Source organism: Salmo trutta, unplaced genomic scaffold, assembly GCF_901001165.1.
Source record: "Salmo trutta unplaced genomic scaffold, fSalTru1.1, whole genome shotgun sequence".
In the NCBI taxonomy this organism is placed as follows: domain Eukaryota; kingdom Metazoa; phylum Chordata; class Actinopteri; order Salmoniformes; family Salmonidae; genus Salmo; species Salmo trutta.
In genome coordinates, this window is record NW_021823423.1 from 796,566 (window position 1) to 820,984 (window position 24,419).

Here is a 24,419-nt window from a genome sequence, read left to right on the forward strand (position 1 = left end):
CTGATGGTAGCGCTCACCTTGTCTTCTCCGGACAAGCTTTTTCCGGATGCCCCAAACAATCGGAACGGGTTCATTCGAGAAAATGACTTTACCCCAGTCCTCAGCAGTCCAATCCCTGTACCTTTTGCAGAATATCAGTCTGTCCCTGATGTTTTTCCTGGAGAGAAGTGGCTTCTTTGCTGCCCTTCTTGACACCAGGCCATCCTCCAAAAGTCTTCACCTCACTGTGCGTGCAGATGCACTCACACCTGCCTGCTGCCATTCCTGAGCAAGCTCTGTACTGGTGGTGCCCCGATCCCGCAGCTGAATCAACTTTAGGAGATGGTCCTGGCGCTTGTTGGACCTTCTTGGGCGCCCTGAAGCCTTCTTCACAACAATTGAACCGCTCTCCTTGAAGTTACTGATGATCCGATAAATGGTTGCCCTTTTTATGCAACGCAATGATGACAGCACGTGTTTCCTTGCAGGTAACCATGGTTGACAGAGGAAGAACAATGATTCCAAGCACCACCCTCCTTTTGAAGCTTCCATTCTGTTATTCAAACTCAATCAGCATGACAGAGTGATCTCCAGCCTTGTCCTCGTCAACACTCACACCTGTGTTAACGAGAGAATCACTGACATGATGTCAGCTGGTCCTTTTGTGGCAGGGCTGAAATGCAGTGGAAATGATTTTTGGGGGGATTCAGTTCATTTGCATGGCAAAGAGGGACTTTGCAATTAATTGCAATTCACCTGATCACTCTTCATAACATTCTTGAGTATATGCAAATTGCCATCATACAAACTGAGGCAGCAGACTTTGTGAAAATTAATATTTGTGTGTCATTCTCAAAACTTTTGTCCACGACTGTACAGTACTATGCAGTATTGTGGATGCTTCCCAATTTAAATCCTATTCCTTTTAAAACCTCTTAAGGATCGGACACTTTTTTTCAATTTTCGTCTAAAATGACAAACCCAAATCTAACTGCCTGTAGCTCAGGACCTGAAGCAAGGATATGCATATTCTTGGTACCATTTGAAAGGAAACACTTTGAAGTTTGTGTAAATGTGAAATGAATGTAGGAGAATTTAACATGTTAGATCTGGTAAAAGATAATACAAAGAAAAAAACATGCGTTTTTTTGTTCCGTCATCTTTGAAATGCAAGAGAAAGGCCACAATGTATTACTGCAGTTTAGGCGCAATTTAGATTTTGACCACTAGATGGCAGCAGTGTATGTGCAAAGTTTTAGACTGATTCAAGTACTGTTCAAAATGTTGTATCAAATCTGCCTAATTGGTTTGCTACATTTTCAAGTATATAACTGTGCACTCTCCTCAAACAATAGCATGGTATTCTTTCACTGTAATAGCTACTGTAAATTGGACAATGCAGATAGATTAACAAGAATTTAAGCTTTCTGCCAATATAAGACATGTCTATGTCCTGGGAAATTTTCTTGTTACTTGCAATGTCATGCTAATCAAATTAGCGCACGTTAGCTCATCCGGACACCAATCCCGTAGAGGTTAAAGTGCACGACTGTTGACCAGCACTATAATAGTGCACTATAATAGCAGCCTTTTTGGGACGTAGCCTGTATGTCAGTATTAGCAGTGAAGATCAAAAGCCCTTACTGTTTAATTTTCTCTGCCGAGTCTCTCAGACCATCGTAATCGTAGTCAAATATGGGCCCACAGATCAAGTTGAGCCCATTTCTCTCCATGGCATACTTCTTCACAAGAGTCTTCTGGAAGTAGCTCCATATTCCTGAAAAAAAGAGAGAGAGAGAGAGAGAGAGAGAAAGGCAAACTGTTACAAGAGCAGCAGGAAAACTTCACAACTCGGCAGCATCTACACCCCTGTATGTTTAGGGCTGTGAGGACAGACTGGATCAGCTCTACACCCCTGTATGTTTAGGGCTGTGAGGACAGACTGGATCAGCTCTACACCCCTGTATGTTTAGGGCTGTGAGGACAGACTGGATCAGCTCTACACCCCTGTATGTTTAGGGCTGTGAGGACAGACTGGATCAGCTCTACACCCCTGTATGTTTAGGGCTGTGAGGACAGACTGGATCAGCTCTACACCCCTGTATGTTTAGGGCTGTGAGGACAGACTGGATCAGCTCTACACCCCTGTATGTTTAGGGCTGTGAGGACAGACTGGATCAGCTCTACACCCCTGTATGTTTAGGGCTGTGAGGACAGACTGGATCAGCTCTACACCCCTGTATGTTTAGGGCTGTGAGGACAGACTGGATCAGCTCTACACCCCTGTATGTTTAGGGCTGTGAGGACAGACTGGATCAGCTCTACACCCCTGTATGTTTAGGGCTGTGAGGACAGACTGGATCAGACCTACACCCCTGTTTTGTATTTCTTTACACTACAGTCAGTCTATCCTGGAAAGGCCAGATCAATAGAAGAAGGTGGTGACTGGTTGAGACCCAACAAACCTTGATAAAGCTTTCCGTAATACCCCCAAAAACATTTAAAGCTTTCCGTAATACCCCCAAAAACATTTAAAGCTTTCAGTAATACCCCCAAAAACATTTAAAGCTTTCAGTAATACCCCCAAAACATTTAAAGCTTTCAGTAATACCCCCAAAACATTTAAAGCTTTCAGTAATACCCCCAAAACATTTAAAGCTTTCAGTAATACCCCAAAAACATTTAAAGCTTTCCGTAATACCCCCAAAACATTTAAAGCTTTCAGTAATACCCCAAAAACATTTAAAGCTTTCAGTAATACCCCAAAAACATTTAAAGCTTTCCGTAATACCCCAAAAACATTTAAAGCTTTCCGTAATACCAACAAACTGTCACGACTCCTACCAAAGGTGGCTCCCCCTCCTGCTCGGGTGGTGCTCGGCGGTCGTCGTCACCGGCCTACTAGCTGCCACTGATTCCCTTTTTTCCCCCCTTCCCGTTTATTGTTTGCACCTAATTTTGTATTGGGCTGATTAGCTGGTCTATTTTAGCCAGTAGGCCCGCCTGCTCTGTGTGTGGGATTATTGATCTGTGTGTTGCTTATGTACACGCTCATTGTGTTTAGGTGCTAGTGCGTGTTTTGCGCCGACTATTTTCTGTCCCCTGTGTTTGGGGCACTTTGGTTTTGTGTGCGCTCTGGATCGCTGTTGGGGTGGCTTGTGTTTCGCCGTTGTGTTCATTAAAAACACTACCTTGTATTCTCTGCTTCCTGCGCCTGCCTCCTCACCCACTACGCCCAAGCCTTACACAAACCTTTAATAGCTTTCAGTGATACCCAACAAACCGTGATAAAGCTTTCAGTAATACACCCTAAAACATTTAAAGCGTTCAGTAATACCCAACAAACCTTTAAAGCTTTCAGTAATACCAAAAAAACCTTGACAAAGCTTTCAGTAATACCCAACAAACCTTGACAAAGCTTTCAGTGATACCCAACAAACCTTGACAAAGCTTTCAGTGATACCCAACAAACCTTGATAAAGCTTTCAGTGATACCCAACAAACCTTGATAAAGCTTTCAGTGATACCCAACAAACCTTGATAAAGCTTTCAGTGATACCCAACAAACCTTGATAAAGCTTTCAGTGATACCCAACAAACCTTGATAAAGCTTTCAGTAATACCCAACAAACCTTGATAAAGCTTACAGTAATACCCAACCAACTTTGATAAAGCTTTCAGTAATATCTAACAAACCTTGATAAAGCTTTCAGTAATATCTAACAAACCTTGATAAAGCTTTCAGTAATACCTAACCAACTTTGATAAAGCTTTCAGTAATACCCAACAAACAAAGCTTCAACAAACGTTCTTGGTCAGGTTTCTTGTCCAGCTTCTATGCTAAATTTCATGTTATATTTTATTATACACTGCTCAAAAAAATAAAGGGAACACTTAAACAACACAATGTAACTCCAAGTCAATCACACTTCTGTGAAATCAAACTGTCCACTTAGGAAGCAACACTGATTGACAATAAATGTCACATGCTGTTGTACAAATGGAATAGACAACAGGTGGAAATTATAGGTAATTAGCAAGACACCCCCAATAAAGGAGTGGTTCTGCAGGTGGTGACCACAGACCATTTCTCAGTTCCTATGCTTCCTAGCTGATGTTTTGGTCACTTTTGAATGCTGGCGGTGCTTTCACTCTAGTGGTAGCATGAGACGGAGTCTACAACCCACACAAGTGGCTCAGGTAGTGCAGCTCATCCAGGATGGCACATCAATGCGAGCTGTGGCAAGAAGGTTTGCTGTGTCTGTCAGCGTAGTGTCCAGAGCATGGAGGCGCTACCAGGAGACAGGCCAGTACATCAGGAGACGTGGAGGAGGCCGTAGGAGGGCAACAACCCAGCAGCAGGACCGCTAACTCCGCCTTTGTGCAAGGAGGAGCAGGAGGAGCACTGCCAGAGCCCTGCAAAATGACCTCCAGCAGGCCACAAATGTACATGTGTCTGCTCAAACGGTCAGAAACAGACTCCATGAGGGTGGTATGAGGGCCCGACGTCCACAGGTGGGGGTTGTGCTTACAGCCCAACATCGTGCAGGACATTCGGCATTTGCCAGAGAACACCAAGATTGGCAAATTCGCCACTGGCGCCCTGTGCTCTTCACAGATGAAAGCAGGTTCACACTGAGCACATGTGACAGACGTGACAGAGTCTGGAGACGCCGTGGAGAACGTTCTGCTGCCTGCAACATCCTCCAGCATGACCGGCTTTGGCGGTGGGTCAGTCATGTTGTGGGGTGGCATTTCTTTGGGGGGCCGCACAGCCCTCCATGTGCTCGCCAGAGGTAGCCTGACTGCCATTAGGTACCGAGATGAGATCCTCAGACCCCTTGTGAGACCATATGCTGGTGCGGTTGGCCCTGGGTTCCTCCTAATGCAAGACAATGCTAGACCTCATGTGGCTGGAGTGTGTCAGCAGTTCCTGCAAGAGGAAGGCATTGATGCTATGGACTGGCCCGCCCGTTCCCCAGACCTGAATCCAATTGAGCACATCTGGGACATCATGTCTCGCTCCATCCACCAACGCCACGTTGCACCACTGACTGTCCAGGAGTTGGCGGAGGCTTTAGTCCAGGTCTGGGAGGAGATCCCTCAGGAGACCATCCGCCACCTCATCAGGAGCATGCCCAGGCGTTGTAGGGAGGTCATACAGGCACGTGGAGGCCACACACACTACTGAGCCTCATTTTGACTTGTTTTAAGGACATTACATCAAAGTTGTATCAGCCTGTAGTGTGGTTTTCCACTTTAATTTTGAGTGTGACTCCAAATCCAGACCTCCATGGGTTGATAAATTGGATTTCCATTGATTATTTTTGTGTGATTTTGTTGTCAGCACATTCAACTATGTAAAGAAAAAAGTATTTAATAACATTATTTCATTCATTCAGATCTAGGATGTGTTATTTTAGTGTTCCCTTTATTTTTTGGAGCAGTGTATTTACGGTAGGTAGGTTCAGTTTATATTTGGTTACCCATTACCTTCTATTTGGTCTGAAACTAAAGTGTTGTGCTAGTTGTTTCTGCCCATGTGATCTACTCAGTCAGGAAAACATCCCCTAACCATGAGGAAACCACATCTACCCAGTCAGGAAAACATCCCCTAACCATGAGGAAACCATGACATCTACCCAGTCAGGAAAACATCCCCTAACCATGAGGAAACCACATCTACCCAGTCAGGAAAACATCCCCTAACCATGAGGAAACCACATCTACCCAGTCAGGAAAACATCCCCTAACCATGAGGAAACCATGACATCTACCCAGTCAGGAAAACATCCCCTAACGATGAGGAAACCACATCTACCCAGTCAGGAAAACATCTCCTAACCATGAGGAAACCTACATGAACATCCTCTCCAACCCAGGCCTCAGAGTGAAAGCAACATATTTGAAGTGTGTACATTATGGAGAGGCAGTGGGGTTGTGTGTACCTATCTACATTTCTGGAGGGGATTTTAATGGTGTGGATATTCCTCAAGTACACAGTCAGCACTTACACACAGTGGCACAGTTTAACATCGGAGGGTCATAGAACTGACCAGCCCGAAACTGTCGACCCACACGCTATCCATATACACTGACACTGACACACACACACACACACACACACACACACACACACACACACACACACACACACACACACACACACACACACTGTCTTCCTTTCAAGTCCCTCTCGTTGTTGGGTCTGCAGGTCATTAGTCAACGTAATTACTTCCTCAAACATTACATTTAGACTAAGTGAAAACCGGAGTAAACCAGGAAACAGTTCCATCAATCCATCTTGTCAGTGTGATTTCTGTTCACTGGTGATGACATGTGAATGTGGCCTATGAATTACATTTGACATGCCATGTAGTTTTAGAAAATGTTTGACTTACTTTTGAATGCTGGGTACATGGGTACGGTGTTAGTGATGAGAACTGCATCAAATTTTCCGTCTTGGGTCGGAGCCAGCTCTAAAGATATAACAGAAATGGTGGAAAATCTACGTTTTAATGTACAGTACAATTTAGATGGCCTCAAGTCTTATTACTGCGTTGTAAACTACAGTACATCAGCTGGGTGTTCCAAAGGTGGTCTTGAATGCTAAGTCGAATGTGGTGTTAGAACCAGGCGTACGTCAAGCTGGTGCAACCAGCCACTGGTCAACAATCTGACAGGAGAGAACATTGAGGACCTACGTGGAGGGTAGAGGAAGGCGAAGGAGATCTGTTTGTCAGCCTTGTAGTTGGAGCAGGATTGGCTGAACGCCGGAAGGATACGGATGTCAGGTCTGACACAGTTAGTCAGATGCTCTGGTAGAGGTGTTACTTCAACCTGGAAAACACATCACAACGTTAGACCACTGTAGTCAACGTTAGACCACTGTAGTCAACGTTAGACCACTGTAGACTGTAGTCAACGTTAGACCACTGTAGACTGTAGTCAACGTTAGACCACTGTAGACTGTAGTCAACGTTAGACCACTGTAGACTGTAGTCAACGTTAGACCGCTGTAGACTGTAGTCAACGTTAGACCGCTGTAGACTGTAGTCAACGTTAGACCACTGTAGACTGTAGTCAACGTTAGACCACTGTAGACTGTAGTCAACGTTAGACCACTGTAGACTGTAGTCAACGTTAGACCACTGTAGACTGTAGTCAACGTTAGACCACTGTAGACTGTAGTCAACGTTAGACCGCTGTAGACTGTAGTCAACGTTGGACCATTGTAGACTGTAGTCAACGTTAGACCACTGTAGACTGTAGTCAACGTTAGACCACTGTAGACTGTAGTCAACGTTAGAACACTGTAGACTGTAGTCAACGTTAAACCACTGTAGACTGTAGTCAACGTTAGACCACTGTAGACTGTAGTCAACGTTAGACCACTGTAGACTGTAGTCAACGTTAGACCACTGTAGACTGTAGTCAACGTTAGACCACTGTAGACTGTAGTCAACGTTAGACCACTGTAGACTGTAGTCAACGTTAGACCACTGTAGACTGTAGTCAACGTTAGACCACTGTAGACTGTAGTCACTGACAATACACTAGACCAGGTCTCTCCAACCCTGTTCCTGGAGAGATACCCTCCTGTAGGTTTTAACTCCAACCCTGTTCCTGGAGAGCAGGAGGTTATCTCTCCAGGAACAGGGTTGGAGTTAACCTACAGGAGGGTAACTCTCCAGGAACAGGGTTGGAGTTAACCTACAGGAGGGTATCTCTCCAGGAGTTAAAACCTACAGAAGGGTAACTCTCCAGGAACAGGGTCGGAGTTAAAACCTACTGGAGGGTATCTCTCCAGGAGTTAAAACCTACAGGAGGTTATCTCTCCAGGAACAGGGTTGGAGTTAAAACCTACAGGAGGTTATCTCTCCAGGAACAGGGTTGGAGTTAAAACCTACAGGAGGGTAACTCTCCAGGAACAGGGTTGGAGTTAAAACCTACAGGAGGGTAGCTCTCCAGGAACAGGGTTGGAATTAAAACCTACAGGAGGTTATCTCTCCAGGAACAGGGTTGGAGTTAAAACCTACAGGAGGGTATCTCTCCAGGAGTTAAAACCTACAGGAGGGTATCTCTCCAGGAACAGGGTTGGAATTAAAACCTACAGGAGGGTATCTCTCCAGGAACAGGGTTGGAGTTAAAACCTACAGGAGGGTATCTCTCCAGGAGTTAAAACCTACAGGAGGGTGGCTCTCCAGGAAGAGGGTTGGAATTAAAACCTACAGGAGGGTATCTCTCCAGGAACAGGGTTGGAGTGAAAACCTACAGGAGGTTTTCTCTCCAGGAACAGGGTTGGAGTTAAAACCTACAGGAGGGTAACTCTCCAGGAACAGGGTTGGAGTTAAAACCTACAGGAGGTTAACTCTCCAGGAACAGGGTTGGAGAGACCTGGTCTAGAGACTATAATTAGACCACTGTTCAAATTAGTAGTGAACATAAAGTATTGACGATGTATGTACCAGTCCATGGGTTTATCTTCAGAGGATTATTGAATGAGCTATTTTCCCTTGTCAAACATCAGTTATAAACTCAGTGTGTACAGTAAATAGCATATAGCTAATATCAAAATAAACCATGTATGAAACTTGTAAGCTGTGTCCTGTATGACATACCTGTTTGGAGACGGTATAGGACGTCCACAGGGGCATAGAGAGGGATTCACTGTACCCACTGATATAGTCACTGTGGTGTAGGATGCTGTATTTAGTACGGAACAGAACTGCAGGTCGACCATGAGGGAGGTTCTTGCTGTCTGGAAGAGAAGACAATAATCCTAAAAGCTGGCAACAAGACTCTGGAGAGGATATTCAACAGTAATATGACAAATAGGACATAATACAACCCTTTACTGACATGTCTATGTAATAACATGTTAATAACAACATTGTTGGTGCAGTAATCAGTGTTATTACACAGGTATTAGCATTACTACTACTGAGGCATAAGACCAACGATATGGACCAGAGAGAGACGTACCATCAACAGCTTGCCTCAGTCTCTGATTAAGCTCTTCCACTTTGTTCTGTAAGAGACAGAGCCACAGTGACTCCAGGTTATAGCCTCTTACAACGGGGACTTTCAAAGCTCTCTGCCCCCTATTTTTTGAACGTAACTGCAAAAGATTGAAGGTGAAAATCTCTTGCAAAGACATCTATAATCTCTGCAGAAGCAAGATGACTTCACAGACAGAAATAAGAAGAAGAGGGAATCAAACAAACAAGCATGAGAACGTGTAGCAGCAGCTATGGATTACAGAGACAACAATCAGTGGCAGACACAGAAACCAGTTTAGACACGTAAAATACACAACATGTAGTAATGCCTAGTGCTACAGATGTCAGTCAGGTCATAGGTCAAACACACACACACAAAACAGATCAATATAATAACAAGTCATCTTTTTCTTGAGATGCAGAAATCATTCTGATGTACTTTTTTGAAGCAAATATCAAGTTGATATAAAAACCAAAAGCTCCATCTGTCTACGGCTGTGAAAGCCATAAAAATACAATCTCATTCTAGTTCTGTGGTGGGAGCCATAGAGATAAATACAGTTTCTACAGTATCCAGCTCTAGAGTGAAACAGTATCCATCTCTACAGTTTCTATCTCTACACTTTCTACAGTTTCTATCTCTATAGTGAAACAGTATCAATCTCTACAGTTTCTATCTCTATAGTGAAACAGTATCCATCTCTACAGTTTCTACAGTATCTATCTCTATAGTAAAACAGTATCAATCTCTACAGTAATACAGTATCAATCTCTACAGTATCTACAGTATCAACCTCTACAGTTTCTACAGTATCAACCTCTACAGTTTCTACAAATCAAATCAAATCACATTTATTTATATAGCCCTTCGTACATCAGCTGATATCTCAAAGTGCTGTACAGAAACCCAGCCTAAAACCCCAAACAGCAAGCAATGCATGTGAAAGAAGCACGGTGGCTGGGAAAAACTCCCTAGGAAAAACTCCTGAGAAAGGCCAAAAACCTAGGAAGAAACCTAGAGAGGAACCAGGCTATGAGGGGTGGCCAGTCCTCTTCTGGCTGTGCCGGGTGGATATTATAACAGAACATGGTCAAGATGTTCAAATGTTCGTAAATGACCAGCATGGTCAAATAATAATAATCATAGTAATTGTCGAGGGTGCAACAAGCACGTCCGGTGAACAGTATCAATCTCTACAGTATCTATCTCTACAGTATCTACAGTATCAATCTCTAGAATTTCTAGTTTCTACAGTATCAATCTCTACAGTATCTATCTCTACAGTTTCTACAGTATCAATCTCTACAGTATCTGTCTCTACAGTTTCTACAGTATCAATCTCTACAGTTTCTACAGTATCAATCTCTACAGTATCTGTCTCTACAGTTTCTACAGTATCTATCTCTACAGTATCTGTCTCTACAGTTTCTACAGTATCTGTCTCTACAGTTTCTACAGTATCTGTCTCTACAGTTTCTACAGTATCTGTCTCTACAGTGATACAGTATCTGTCTCTACAGTGATACAGTATCTGTCTCTACAGTGATACAGTATCTGTCTCTACAGTGATACAGTATCTGTCTCTACAGTGATACAGTATCTGTCTCTACAGTGATACAGTATCTGTCTCTACAGTGATACAGTATCTGTCTCTATAGTGATACAGTATCTGTCTCTATAGTGATACAGTATCTATCTCTACAGTGATACAGTATCTGTCTCTATAGTGATACAGTATCTATCTCTATAGTGATACAGTATCTACAGTGGGGCAAAGAAGTATTTAGTCAGCCACCAATTGTGCAAGTTCTCCCGCTTAAAAAGATGAGAGGCCTGTAATTTTCATCATAGGTACACGTCAACTATGACAGACAAAATGAGAAAAGAAAATCCAGAAAATCACATTGTAGGATTTTTTATGAATTTATTAGCAAATTATGGTGGAAAATAAGTATTTGGTCAATAACAAAAGTTTATCTCAATACTTTGTTATATACCCTTTGTTGGCAATGACACAGGTCAAACGTTTTCTGTAAGTCTTCACAAGGTTTTCCACACACTGTTGCTGGTATTTTGGCCCATTCCTCCATGCAGATCTCCTCTAGAGCAGTGATGTTTTGGGGCTGTCGCTGGGCAACACGGACTTTCAACTCCCTCCAAAGATTTTCTATGGGGTTGAGATCTGGAGACTGGCTAGGCCACTCCAGGACCTTGAAATGCTTCTTACGAAGCCACTCCTTCGTTGCCCGGGTGGTGTGTTTGGGATCATTGTCATGCTGAAAGACCCAGCCACGTTTCATCTTCAATGCCCTTGCTGATGGAAGGAGGTTTTCACTCAAAATCTCATGATACATGGCCCCATTCATTCTTTCCTTTACACGGATCAGTCGTCCTGGTCCCTTTGCAGAAAAACAGCCCCAAAGCATGATGTTTCCACCCCCATGCTTCACAGTAGGTATGGTGTTCTTTGGATGCAACTCAGCATTCTTTGTCCTCCAAACACGACGAGTTGAGTTTTTACCAAAAAGTTATATTTTGGTTTCATCTGACCATATGACATTCTCCCAATCCTCTTCTGGATCATCCAAATGCTCTCTAGCAAACTTCAGACGGGCCTGGACATGTACTGGCTTAAGCAGGGGGACACGTCTGGCACTGCAGGATTTGAGTCCCTGGCGGCGTAGTGTGTTACTGATGGTAGGCTTTGTTACTTTGGTCCCAGCTCTCTGCAGGTCATTCACTAGGTCCCCCTGTGTGCTTCTGGGATTTTTGCTCACCGTTCTTGTGATAATTTTGACCCCACGGGGTGAGATCTTGCGTGGAGCCCCAGATCGAGGGAGATTATCAGTGGTCTTGTATGTCTTCCATTTCCTAATAATTGCTCCCACAGTTGATTTCTTCAAACCAAGCTGCTTACCTATTGACCCCACGGGGTGAGATCTTGCGTGGAGCCCCAGATCGAGGGAGATTATCAGTGGTCTTGTATGTCTTCCATTTCCTAATAATTGCTCCCACAGTTGATTTATTCAAACCAAGCTGCTTACCTATTGCAGATTCAGTCTTCCCAGCCTGGTGCAGGTCTACAATTTTGTTTCTGGTGTCCTTTGACAGCTCTTTGGTCTTGGTCATAGTGGAGTTTGGAGTGTGACTGTTTGAGGTTGTGGACAGGTGTCTTTTATACTGATAACAAGTTCAAACAGGTGCCATTAATACAGGTACCGAGTGGAGGACAGAGGAGCCTCTTAAAGAAGAAGTTACAGGTCTGTGAGAGCCAGAAATCTTGCTTGTTTGTAGGTGACCAAATACTTATTTTCCACCATAATTTGCAAATAAATTCATTAAAATCCTACAATGTGATTTTCTGGATTTTTTTTCTCATTTTGTCTGTCATAGTTGACGTGTACCTATGATGAAAATTACAGGCCTCTCATCTTTTTAAGTGGGAGTCCTTGCACAATTGGTGGCTGACTAAATACTTTTTTGCCCCACTGTATCTCTATAGTGATATAGTATCTATCTCTATAGTGATACAGTATCTATCTCTATAGTGATACAGTATCTATCTCTATAGTGATACAGTATCTGTCTCTATAGTGATACAGTATCTATCTCTATAGTGATACAGTATCTGTCCCTATAGTGATACAGTATCTATCTCTATAGTGATACAGTATCTGTCCCTATAGTGATACAGTATCTGTCCCTATAGTGATACAGTATCTGTCCCTATAGTGATACAGTATCTATCTCTATAGTGATACAGTATCTATCTCTATAGTGATACAGTATCTGTCTCTATAGTGATACAGTATCTATCTCTATAGTGATACAGTATCTATCTCTATAGTGATACAGTATCTATCTCTATAGTGATACAGTATCTATCTCTATAGTGATACAGTATCTATCTCTATAGTGATACAGTATCTGTCTCTATAGTGATACAGTATCTGTCTCTATAGTGATACAGTATCTATCTCTATAGTGATACAGTATCTGTCTCTATAGTGATACAGTATCTGTCTCTATAGTGATACAGTATCTGTCTCTATAGTGATACAGTATCTATCTCTATAGTGATACAGTATCTATCTCTATAGTGATACAGTATCTATCTCTATAGTGATACAGTATCTATCTCTATAGTGATACAGTATCTATCTCTATAGTGATACAGTATCTGTCTCTATAGTGATACAGTATCTATCTCTATAGTGATACAGTATCTATCTCTATAGTGATACAGTATCTATCTCTATAGTGATACAGTATCTATCTCTATAGTGATACAGTATCTGTCCCTATAGTGATACAGTATCTGTCCCTATAGTGATACAGTATCTATCTCTATAGTGATACAGTATATATCTCTATAGTGATACAGTATCTATCTCTATGGCTATAAGAGATGTGCTGTTCTGTAGCTGACCTTGTCATCACAGCTGCAGCCTAAGTCATCGGTCAGAGTAATGATGGGACCTGAGATGGTGGGTTTAGACACCTCCTCTGGCATGGTGGGCTTGTGGACCGGGCTTTTCAACAGGTGGTTCAGACTCCCATGAGTCCCGTTGTTAGGGGCAGGCTTCAGGCCAAGCAGATCTGTTCCATGAAGACGGACAATAAAGTATTGAATTGTTCTGATCACAGTAAGATCTCAAGTCAAAATGCAATACAACGTCACTGTCCATAACGTATGAGTATGGGCTGATGAACGCTACTGTATGCCTCCCTCAAATAAAAAAATATGAAGATGCCTTACCACACATGACATTGTAAAGTTCAATGTTTTCAAAAACTGGCACTTTGGTCTTGAATTTAAACATAGGTCCATGTCCAAAGAAAATAGTCTAAAGGACAGAAACAGGATGAGGTAATGATTAATCATTTATGGCAACAAGAACACTTAGATCAAGATGAGGATAAAACGAGCATACCTGCATGCTGTTTATCTTGTTGTCATAACCGTGATCTCCTGCAAAACCACATTTCCCAGGGTGCCTCTTTCCTCCTTCTGGAGACTTTCTGTAACAGACAGCATGAAACCAAAATTCCAACATCAGACAATTCATGGTTTTAATAATATTAACTATCTACAATTCCTCACCGGGATGACGACTATATGCAGCCTAAATAAACAGTCAAGGACATTGTGTCTGATTTTCATAACGTTTGATTTGATTCAAACCAGACCCCACAGATACAGCCCTACATACACAGTAACACACTGAAATCCTTATAGACCCAAGTATAAAGGATTCTGTTTTTCCAAGGTCAACCTACACCACCACATTTCCCAGTAAAGCCATGTCATTGGAAAACAGACACTTTTTTAATGAAGTTTGCATTAAACCCTACAGTCAGTGGTGTCTGTGTAGGGGACAACCCACAAGCACGTAGAGCCTGAAAAATCACCAACGGCAGGGAAAACGGCTAACAAATATTACATTTCATTTGGGAATTTAATTTAAAAGACAGTTTTACTCTGCTAGCTGCAAAGCTGCAGAAGGGTAAGAATTTCTCACTCAGAAAGCATTAAGTTCACAACTCATAGTGCCAGCGATTTAAACTAGTCTATATGTTAGCAGGCAGGAGGAGAGATCTCAAAGATCTCTTTCATTGAGCTCTGTGGCCATGCCAACTCAAACACGGTGACATCCCCATGGAGCTTATTCTGAACCAGCCCTCGCCTCTCTGTCTTTCAACCATTGATTTGTTTTCAGTTGTCGTCCGCAACAGACAGACAGACATTACCTCATGTGTTTACACAGGGAGTGATAACTTTCCACTGGGTCTGACCAACACTGGGACTGATGATGACAAACATACAGAGTCTGTCCAGGTTCAATAGGACGACACCACCACCAGTAGGACGCCACCACCACCAGTAGGACGCCACCACCACCCGTAGGACGCCACCACCACCCGTAGGCCACACCCCGTAGGACACACCCCGTAGGACACACCATAGCAAAAAATCTGTGGTCTATTTCCGTTTCGAAACGAGAAAGAGAGAGAGAGAGAGAGAGAGACAGAGAGACAGAGAGAGAGAGAGACAGAGAGAGAGACAGAGAGAGAGACAGAGAGAGAGACAGAGAGAGACAGACAGAGAGAGAGACAGACAGAGAGAGAGACAGACAGAGAGAGAGAGACAGAGACAGAGAGAGACAGAGAGAGAGAGACAGAGAGAGACACACAGAGGGAGACAGAGAGAGAGAGACAGAGAGAGAGAGAGAGACACAGAGAGACACACAGAGAGAGAGGGTATAACCTTGCGATATGCCACTTTCTCTCCACTAACAGATGGATGTCCTCTATTCTCCTGTTGTTGGCGTAGTGAAGGCGCTTGGGGAGATGCTGCTTCAGATAGGGCTTGAAGTGCTGGTCTGACTTTTTACACTGAGGAGGCAGAAGAACACGATTCCAGGTGCTCTGTAGTACCACTTTGTCACCACTATTTCATAAACTATAATTCTGGATTTTTCACCTTAACCTCTGACACCACAACACAGGTATGAATACTGGTCAGAACAATGACTTAGAGAAGACAATGTGTATGGAAATACAACGTGTATAGAGAAGACAATGTATATAGAGAAGACAATGTATATAGAAATACAACGTGTATAGAGAAGACAATGTATATAGAGAAGACAATGTATACAGAAATACAACGTGTATAGAGAAGACAATGTATATAGAGAAGACAATGTATACAGAAATACAATGTATATAGAGAAGACAATGTATATAGAAATACAACGTGTATAGAGAAGACAATGTGTATAGAGAAGACAATGTGTATAGAAATACAACGTGTTTAGAGAAGACAATGTGTATAGAAATACAACGTGTTTAGAGAAGACAATGTGTATAGAAATACAACGTGTATAATACTCACTGTAAGATTTGCAACAACAGATTTGGCATCGTCTGAAAAAAGACAAACAGTGTTCTAATTTTCTGTCGACTGTTAGGAAATGTGCCTCGTTCTGCCGTACTGAGGACGCAGTTCATAACTGGATCAGTAGGGACACATCAACCTAGTCTGGGGACGAGGAGGCGTGCTCTTCTGAGCAGAAACATACATGCTAAAGTGATGTTATTGTTTTGGTCTCGACTGACCTGGCCATGTGACCCAGTCAAGGATCAGGCCAGGGTCACTGAGATACAGTACTCTGTCTTCCTCTCCAGACTTTCCAGTAACTGGAGGAATGGGTCTGCCTGTCTAAACGCAGCCTATGAGGACCACAATGGGTCTGCCTGTCTAAACGCAGCCTATGAGGACCACAATGGGTCTGCCTGTCTAAACTCAGCCTATGAGGACCACAATGGGTCTGCCTGTCTAAACTCAGCCTATGAGGACCACAATGGGTCTGCCTGTCTAAACTCAGCCTATGAGGACCACAATGGGTCTGCCTGTCTAAACTCAGCCTATGAGGACCACAATGGGTCTGCCTGTCTAAACTCAGCCTATGAGGACCACAATGGGTCTGCCTGTCTAAACTCAGCCTATGAGGACCACAATGGGTCTGCCTGTCTAAACTCAGCCTATGAGGACCACAATGGGTCTGCCTGTCTAAACGCAGCCTATGAGGACCACAATGGGTCTGCCTGTCTAAACGAAGCCTATGAGGACCGCAATAGAAATAGGTCTCTGATTTTGTAGTTGGGGATTTGTAGTTGGTTAATCCTCAATGATTTTATTAATGCATGTTCTTCAATACAGTATTGTGTTTTTAAATGGTCATTCAATCAATACATCAATACACCAATCAATCAAACAAACAAACCAAACGCTCACATTTGGGGTTGTTGGGGTACCTGGAGCGGATCCTGCCCAGGGAGCCGGGGATCAGTATGATGTCATCAACAGTGGACGGCATGTATGAGCTGAGGAACTCTGTCCTGTCACAGTGAGCCTCCTCCATACCTGAGGAACACATGTTCAGAACAGACTTTAAATCACTGCAGAATGAATATGAAGAAGAAGGTGACTTGATTGTCCATAGACAGAGAGAAATGGACATCGTCTAGAGCACGTGTCAAACTCATTCCATGGAGGGCCGAGTGACAGAGGGTTTTCGCTCCTGCTGTCACGTCCTGACCAATATAAGTTGTTGATCCTCACTGCCTCTGATTAGAGATCATATTTAAGTAGGGGTTTTTCTCTTTGTGGTTTGTGGGTTATTGTCTTTTGAGTAGTGTGTTGTCCTCTCTGCGTCACGGGTTGTTGTTTTCCTATTTTCAAGTTATTTGTGTATTGCATTCAGTTTCACTGTTAACAAATATGTGGAACTATGAAAACGCTGCATCTTGGTCCGCTCCTTATCACAACCGTGACACCTGCCTTGTACTTGATTGATGAATTGAGATCACTAATTAGTAAAGAAGTCCCCTCGCCTGGTTGTCTAGGTCTTAAATGAAAGGAAAAAACCTAAACCTGCAGACACTAGTCCCTCCATGGAATGAGTGACACCCCTGGTCTAGAGGTCTGTGGAGGACGGATTTATTCATCCCGCCCGTATCCGTATTGACTAGGGTTAGTGTGTATTGACTAGGGTTAGTGTGTATTGACTAGGGTCAGTGTGTATTGACTAGGGTCAGTGTGTATTGACTAGGGTCAGTGTGTATTGACCAGGGTCAGGGTGTATTGACCAGGGTCAGTGTGTATCGACTAGGGTCAGTGTGTATTGACTAGGGTCAGTGTGTATTGACTAGGGTTAGTGTGTATTGACTAGGGTTAGTGTGTATTGACTAGGGTTAGTGTGTATTGACTAGGGTTAGTGTGTATTGACTAGGTAGGGTTAGTGTGTATTGACTAGGTAGGGTTAGTGTGTATTGACTAGGTAGGGTTAGTGTGTATTGACTAGGTAGGGTTAGTGTGTATTGACTAGGGTTAGTGTGTATTGACTAGGGTTAGTGTGTATTGACTAGGTAGGGTTAGTGTGTATTGACTAGGTAGGGTTAGTGTGTATTGACTAGGGTTAGTGTGTATTGACTAGGGTTCGTGTGTATTGACTAGGTAGAGTTAGTGTGTATTGACTAGGTAGAGTTAGTGTGTATTGACTAGGTAGAGTTAGTGTGTATTGACTAGGTAGAGTTAGTGTGTATTGACTAGTGTTAGTGTGTATTGACTAGGGTTAGTGTGTATTGACTAGGGTTAGTGTGTATTGACTAGGGTTAGTGTGTATTGACTAGGGTTAGTGTGTATTGACTAGGGTTAGTGTGTATTGACTAGGGTTAGTGTGTATTGACTAGGGTTAGTGTGTATTGACTAGGGTTAGTGTGTATTGACTAGGTAGGGTTAGTGTGTATTGACTAGGTAGGGTTAGTGTGTATTGACCAGAGTTAGTGTATATTGACTAGGTAGGGTTAGTGTGTATTGACTAGGTAGGGTTAGTGTGTATTGACTAGGGTTAGTGTGTATTGACTAGGGTTAGTGTGTATTGACTAGGGTTAGTGTGTATTGACTAGGTAGGGTTAGTGTGTATTGACTAGGGTTAGTGTGTATTGACTAGGTAGGGTTAGTGTGTATTGACTAGAGTTAGTGTGTATTGACTAGGGTTAGTGTGTATTGACTAGAGTTAGTGTGTATTGACTAGGGTTAGTGTGTATTGACTAGGTAGAGTTAGTGTGTATTGACTAGGTAGAGTTAGTGTGTATTGACTAGGTAGAGTTAGTGTGTATTGACTAGTGTTAGTGTGTATTGACTAGGGTTAGTGTGTATTGACTAGGGTTAGTGTGTATTGACTAGGGTTAGTGTGTATTGACTAGGTAGGGTTAGTGTGTATTGACTAGGTAGAGTTAGTGTGTATTGACTAGGTAGAGTTAGTGTGTATTGACTAGGTAGAGTTAGTGTGTATTGACTAGGGTTAGTGTGTATTGACTAGGTAGAGTTAGTGTGTATTGACTAGGTAGAGTTAGTGTGTATTGACTAGGTAGAGTTAGTGTGTATTGACTAGGTAGAGTTAGTGTGTATTGACTAGGGTTAGTGTGTATTGACTAGGTAGAGTTAGTGTGTATTGACTAGGTAGGGTTAGTGTGTATTGACTAGGTAGGGTTAGTGTGTATTGACTAGGTAGAGTTAGTGTGTATTGACTAGGTAGAGTTAGTGTGTATTGACTAGGTAGGGTTAGTGTGTATTGACTAGAGTTAGTGTGTATTGACTAGGGTTAGTGTGTATTGACTAGGGTTAGTGTGTATTGACTAGGGTTAGTGTGTATTGACTAGGTAGGGTTAGTGTGTATTGACTAGGGTTAGTGTGTATTGACTAGGGTTAGTGTGTATTGACTAGGTAGGGTTAGCGTGTATTGACTAGGTAGGGTTAGTGTGTATTGACTAGGGTTAGTGTGTATTGACTAGAGTTAGTGTGTATTGACTAGGTAGAGTTAGTGTGTATTGACTAGGGTTAGTGTGTATTGACTAGGTAGGGTTAGTGTGTATTGACTAGGGTTAGTGTGTATTGACTAGGGTCAGTGTGTATTGACTAGGGTTAGTGTGTAGTGTGTATTGACTAGGTAGAGTTAGTGTGTATTGACTAGAGTTAGTGTGTATTGACTAGGGTTAGTGTGTATTGACTAGGGTTAGTGTGTATTGACTAGAGTTAGTGTGTATTGACTAGGTAGAGTTAGTGTGTATTGACTAGGGTTAGTGTGTATTGACTAGGGTTAGTGTGTATTGACTAGGGTCAGTGTGTATTGACTAGGGTTAGTGTGTATTGACTAGGTAGGGTTAGTGTGTATTGACTAGGGTTAGTGTGTATTGACTAGGGTTAGTGTGTATTGACTAGGGTTAGTGTGTATTGACTAGGTAGGGTTAGTGTGTATTGACTAGGTAGGGTTAGTGTGTATTGACTAGGTAGGGTTAGTGTGTATTGACTAGGGTTAGTGTGTATTGACTAGGGTTAGTGTGTATTGACTAGGGTTAGTGTGTATTGACTAGGTAGGGTTAGTGTGTATTGACTAGGTAGGGTTAGTGTGTATTGACTAGGTAGGGTTAGTGTGTATTGACTAGGTAGGGTTAGTGTGTATTGACTAGGTAGGGTTAGTGTGTATTGACTAGGTAGGGTTAGTGTGTATTGACTCGGGTCAGTGTGTATTGACTAGGTAGGGTTAGTGTGTATTGACTAGGTAGGGTTAGTGTGTATTGACTAGGTAGGGTTAGTGTGTATTGACTAGGGTCAGTGTGTATTGACTAGGGTCAGTGTGTATTGACTAGGGTTAGTGTGTATTGACTAGGTAGAGTTAGTGTGTATTGACTAGGTAGGGTTAGTGTGTATTGACTCGGGTCAGTGTGTATTGACTAGGTAGGGTCAGTGTGTATTGACTAGGTAGGGTTAGTGTGTATTGACTAGGGTCAGTGTGTATTGACTAGGGTTAGTGTGTATTGACTAGGTAGAGTTAGTGTGTATTGACTCGGGTCAGTGTGTATTGACTAGGTAGGGTTAGTGTGTATTGACTAGGTAGGGTTAGTGTGTATTGACTAGGGTCAGTGTGTATTGACTAGGGTCAGTGTGTATTGACTAGGGTTAGTGTGTATTGACTAGGGTTAGTGTGTAGTGTGTATTGACTAGGTAGAGTAAGTGTGTATTGACTAGGGTTAGTGTGTATTGACTAGGGTTAGTGTGTATTGACTAGGTAGGGTTAGTGTGTATTGACTAGGGTTAGTGTGTATTGACTAGGTAGAGTTAGTGTGTATTGACTAGGGTTAGTGTGTATTGACTAGGGTTAGTGTGTATTGACTAGGTAGAGTTAGTGTGTATTGACTAGGTAGGGTTAGTGTGTATTGACTAGGGTTAGTGTGTATTGACTAGGTAGGGTTAGTGTGTATTGACTAGGGTTAGTGTGTATTGACTAGGGTTAGTGTGTATTGACTAGGTAGGGTTAGTGTGTATTGACTAGGTAGGGTTAGTGTGTATTGACTAGGTAGGGTTAGTGTGTATTGACTAGGGTTAGTGTGTATTGACTAGGGTTAGTGTGTATTGACTAGGGTTAGTGTGTATTGACTAGGGTTAGTGTGTATTGACTAGGGAGGGTTAGTGTGTATTGACTAGGTAGGGTCAGTGTGTATTGACTAGGGTCAGTGTGTATCGACTAGGGTCAGTGTGTATCGACTAGGGTCAGTGTGTATTGACTAGGGTCAGTGTGTATTGACTAGGGTTAGTGTGTATTGACTAGGGTTAGTGTGTATTGACTAGGGTTAGTGTGTATTGACTAGTTAGGGTTAGTGTGTATTGACTAGTTAGGGTTAGTGTGTATTGACTAGGTAGGGTCAGTGTGTATTGACTAGGTAGGGTTAGTGTGTATTGACTAGGGTTAGTGTGTATTGACTAGGGTTAGTGTGTATTGACTAGGGTTAGTGTGTATTGACTAGGGTTAGTGTGTATTGACTCGGGTCAGGGTTCAAGGCGGTTGTGCAGCAGTACCGTGATCTCCCACCATGATGATGTTGACACATCGGTGGAGTTTCATCTGTTTCAGGCCGTCCATCAGCTGACCAATGATCTTATCAATGTCCTTCAGAGGGTTGTTCAGCTGCAGCACAGAACACACTGATCAATATTCACACAGCAATCACAACCATCAGGGGATATCATAGAAGTATTGATCCCTATACAGATCATCAAAATACCTAATCATTATTAGACATTGAACATAACACAATCAGCAGCAGTAAAATAACAATGTGGAGGCTATATACAGGGTGTTACGGTACAGTCAATGTTGAGGCTATATACAGGTGGTACCGGTACAGAGTCAATGTGGAGGCTATATACAGGGTGTTACGGTACAGAGTCAATGTGGAGGCTAAATACAGGGTGTTATGGTACAGAGTCAATGTGGAGGCTATATACAGGGGGTACCGTTACAGAGTCAATGTGGAGGCTATATACAGGGTGTTACGGTACAGAGTCAATGTGGAGGCTATATACAGGGGGTATTGGTACAGAGTCAATGTGGAGGCTATATACAGGGGGTATTGGTACAGAGTCAATGTGGAGGCTATATACAGGGGGTATTGGTACAGAGTCAATGTGGAGGCTATATACAGGGGGTATTGGTACAGAGTCAATGTGGAGGCTATATACAGGGGGTATTGGTACAGAGTCAATGTGGAGGCTATATACAGGGGGGTACCGGTACAGAGTCAATGTGGAGGCTATATACAGGGGGAACCGGTACAGAGTCAATGTGGAGGCTATATACAGGGGGGTACCGGTACAGAGTCAATGTGGAGGCTATATACAGGGGGTATTGGTACAGAGTCAATGTGGAGGCTATATACAGGGGGTATTGGTACAGAGTCAATGTGGAGGCTATATACAGGGGGTACCGGTACAGAGTCAATGTGGAGGCTATATACAGGGGGAACCGGTACAGAGTCAATGTGGAGGCTATATACAGGGGGTACCGGTACAGAGTCAATGTGGAGGCTATATACAGGGGGTATTGGTACAGAGTCAATATGGAGGCTATATACAGGGGGTATTGGTACAGAGTCAATGTGGAGGCTATATACAGGTGGTACCGGTACAGAGTCAATGTGAAGGCTATATACAGGGGGTACCGGTACAGAGTCAATGTGGAGGCTATATACAGGGGGTATTGGTACAGAGTCAATGTGGAGGCTATATACAGGGGGTATTGGTACAGAGTCAATGTGGAGGCTATATACAGGGGGTATTGGTACAGAGTCAATGTGGAGGCTATATACAGGGGGTATTGGTACAGAGTCAATGTGGAGGCTATATACAGGGGGTATTGGTACAGAGTCAATGTGGAGGCTATATGCAGGGGGTATTGGTACAGAGTAAATGTAGAGGCTATATACAGGGGGTATTGGTACAGAGTCAATGTGGAGGCTATATACAGGGGGTATTGGTACAGAGTCAATGTGGAGGCTATATACAGGTGGTACCGGTACAGAGTCAATGTGGAGGCTATATACAGGGGGTATTGGTACAGAGTCAATGTGGAGGCTATATGCAGGGGGTATTGGTACAGAGTAAATGTAGAGGCTATATACAGGGGGTATTGGTACAGAGTCAATGTGGAGGCTATATACAGGGGGTATTGGTACAGAGTCAATGTGGAGGCTATATACAGGTGGTACCGGTACAGAGTCAATGTGGAGGCTATATACAGGGTGTTATGGTACAGAGACAATGTGGAGGCTATATACAGGGGGTACCGGTACAGAGTCAATGTGGAGGCTATATACAGGGGGTACCGGTACAGAGTCAATGTGGAGGCTATATACAGGGGGTACCGGTACAGAGTCAATGTGGAGGCTATATACAGGGGGTATTGGTACAGAGTCAATGTATGGTGCCCACTGCTGCTGTTTAATTATTTGTTACTTTTATTTCTCTATTTTTTACTTATTAACACTTATTTTTCTTAAAACTTCTTAATAAAGCATTGTTGGTTAAGGCCTTGTAAGTAAGCATTTCACTGTAAGGTATGTTGTATTCGGCGCATGTGACAAATACAATTTGATTTGAAATACAATATCTCTAGAAAATGGTTAATCAATTCCACACTGTACAGGTCATGCATGTACATGTCTGGGTTTGTTTGGGGCCTTGCTATGGCTGGACAGTTGAAACAGAAAGCCAGTGTTTATGCTACAGTGTTATAGATTGTTCTGTATGTAACTAGTTACATCTGGTATGAGTGCTGCTGTAGTGACTCCTGCTTAACACATACTCAGGTCCCGGTAGTCTGAACCACAACAGTCTCTCCCCCTCAGACTCTGCCCTAGACCCAACCCAAACCCTAGACCCAGCACCTAGCCCCAGCCCCTAGACCCAGCACCTAGACCCAGCACCTAGCCCCAGCACCTAGCCCCAGCACCTAGCCCCAGCACCTAGCCCCAGCCCCCAGCCTCCAGCCCCCAGCCTCCCGCCCCCAGCCCCCCGCCTCCAGCCCCCAGCCCCCAGCCTCCAGCCCCCAGCCTCCAGCCCCCAGCCTCCAGCCCCTAGCCCCCAGCCTCCAGCCCCCCGCCCCCAGCCTCCAGCTCACCTCAGTGCTCATGGGCCCCAGCTTGTGGCCAAACGTATCCGGCTGCTCGGAGTGCATGGCGTAAACATACGGCCTGAAACAACACAGGTAGAAGGGAATCTTAGATTGGCCATGTGTATACTACACCACCCCCAGGTCTCAAATACAGGGCTAGGATATGGGAGCAAAGTTACTTACTCAAAGTCAGATGGAGATTGCTGCTAAGCATAGAGCGGCCATCTTGGATGCATGTAGAGGATGGGGTTCACTGTTGGTATATCATTGCAGATAGTAACAGCCTAAAGAAGAGGATAAAAGAAGCTGACTTACCTCTCTCCGTCTGGCAGGTGAAGCCACTGTAGCATGGTCAGGACTCTCCTCTCCAACGGGATGGACCTGGAAAGACACATCAGCTGAGTTCATTATATGGAGGAC

At 43.4% G+C, this 24,419-nt stretch overlaps 1 protein-coding gene across 1 annotated transcript in view; it reads right to left on the minus strand.

The window, feature by feature from the left end:
- Positions 1-24,419, minus strand: part of LOC115190901 (ectonucleotide pyrophosphatase/phosphodiesterase family member 2-like) — a 45,499-nt gene that overhangs the window by 6,285 nt on the left and 14,795 nt on the right. Inside the window, exons 10-23 of the mRNA XM_029748929.1 lie at positions 24,315-24,380; positions 24,006-24,078; positions 21,407-21,515; positions 16,784-16,912; positions 15,881-15,912; positions 15,251-15,378; positions 13,917-14,004; positions 13,742-13,829; positions 13,412-13,581; positions 8,965-9,010; positions 8,601-8,740; positions 6,684-6,819; positions 6,381-6,458; positions 1,624-1,756 (exon numbers count right to left, since the gene is read on the minus strand). Coding sequence (XP_029604789.1) covers positions 1,624-1,756; positions 6,381-6,458; positions 6,684-6,819; positions 8,601-8,740; positions 8,965-9,010; positions 13,412-13,581; positions 13,742-13,829; positions 13,917-14,004; positions 15,251-15,378; positions 15,881-15,912; positions 16,784-16,912; positions 21,407-21,515; positions 24,006-24,078; positions 24,315-24,380 — 1,416 coding nt within the window. The remainder of the gene's footprint in view (positions 1-1,623; positions 1,757-6,380; positions 6,459-6,683; positions 6,820-8,600; positions 8,741-8,964; positions 9,011-13,411; positions 13,582-13,741; positions 13,830-13,916; positions 14,005-15,250; positions 15,379-15,880; positions 15,913-16,783; positions 16,913-21,406; positions 21,516-24,005; positions 24,079-24,314; positions 24,381-24,419) is intronic.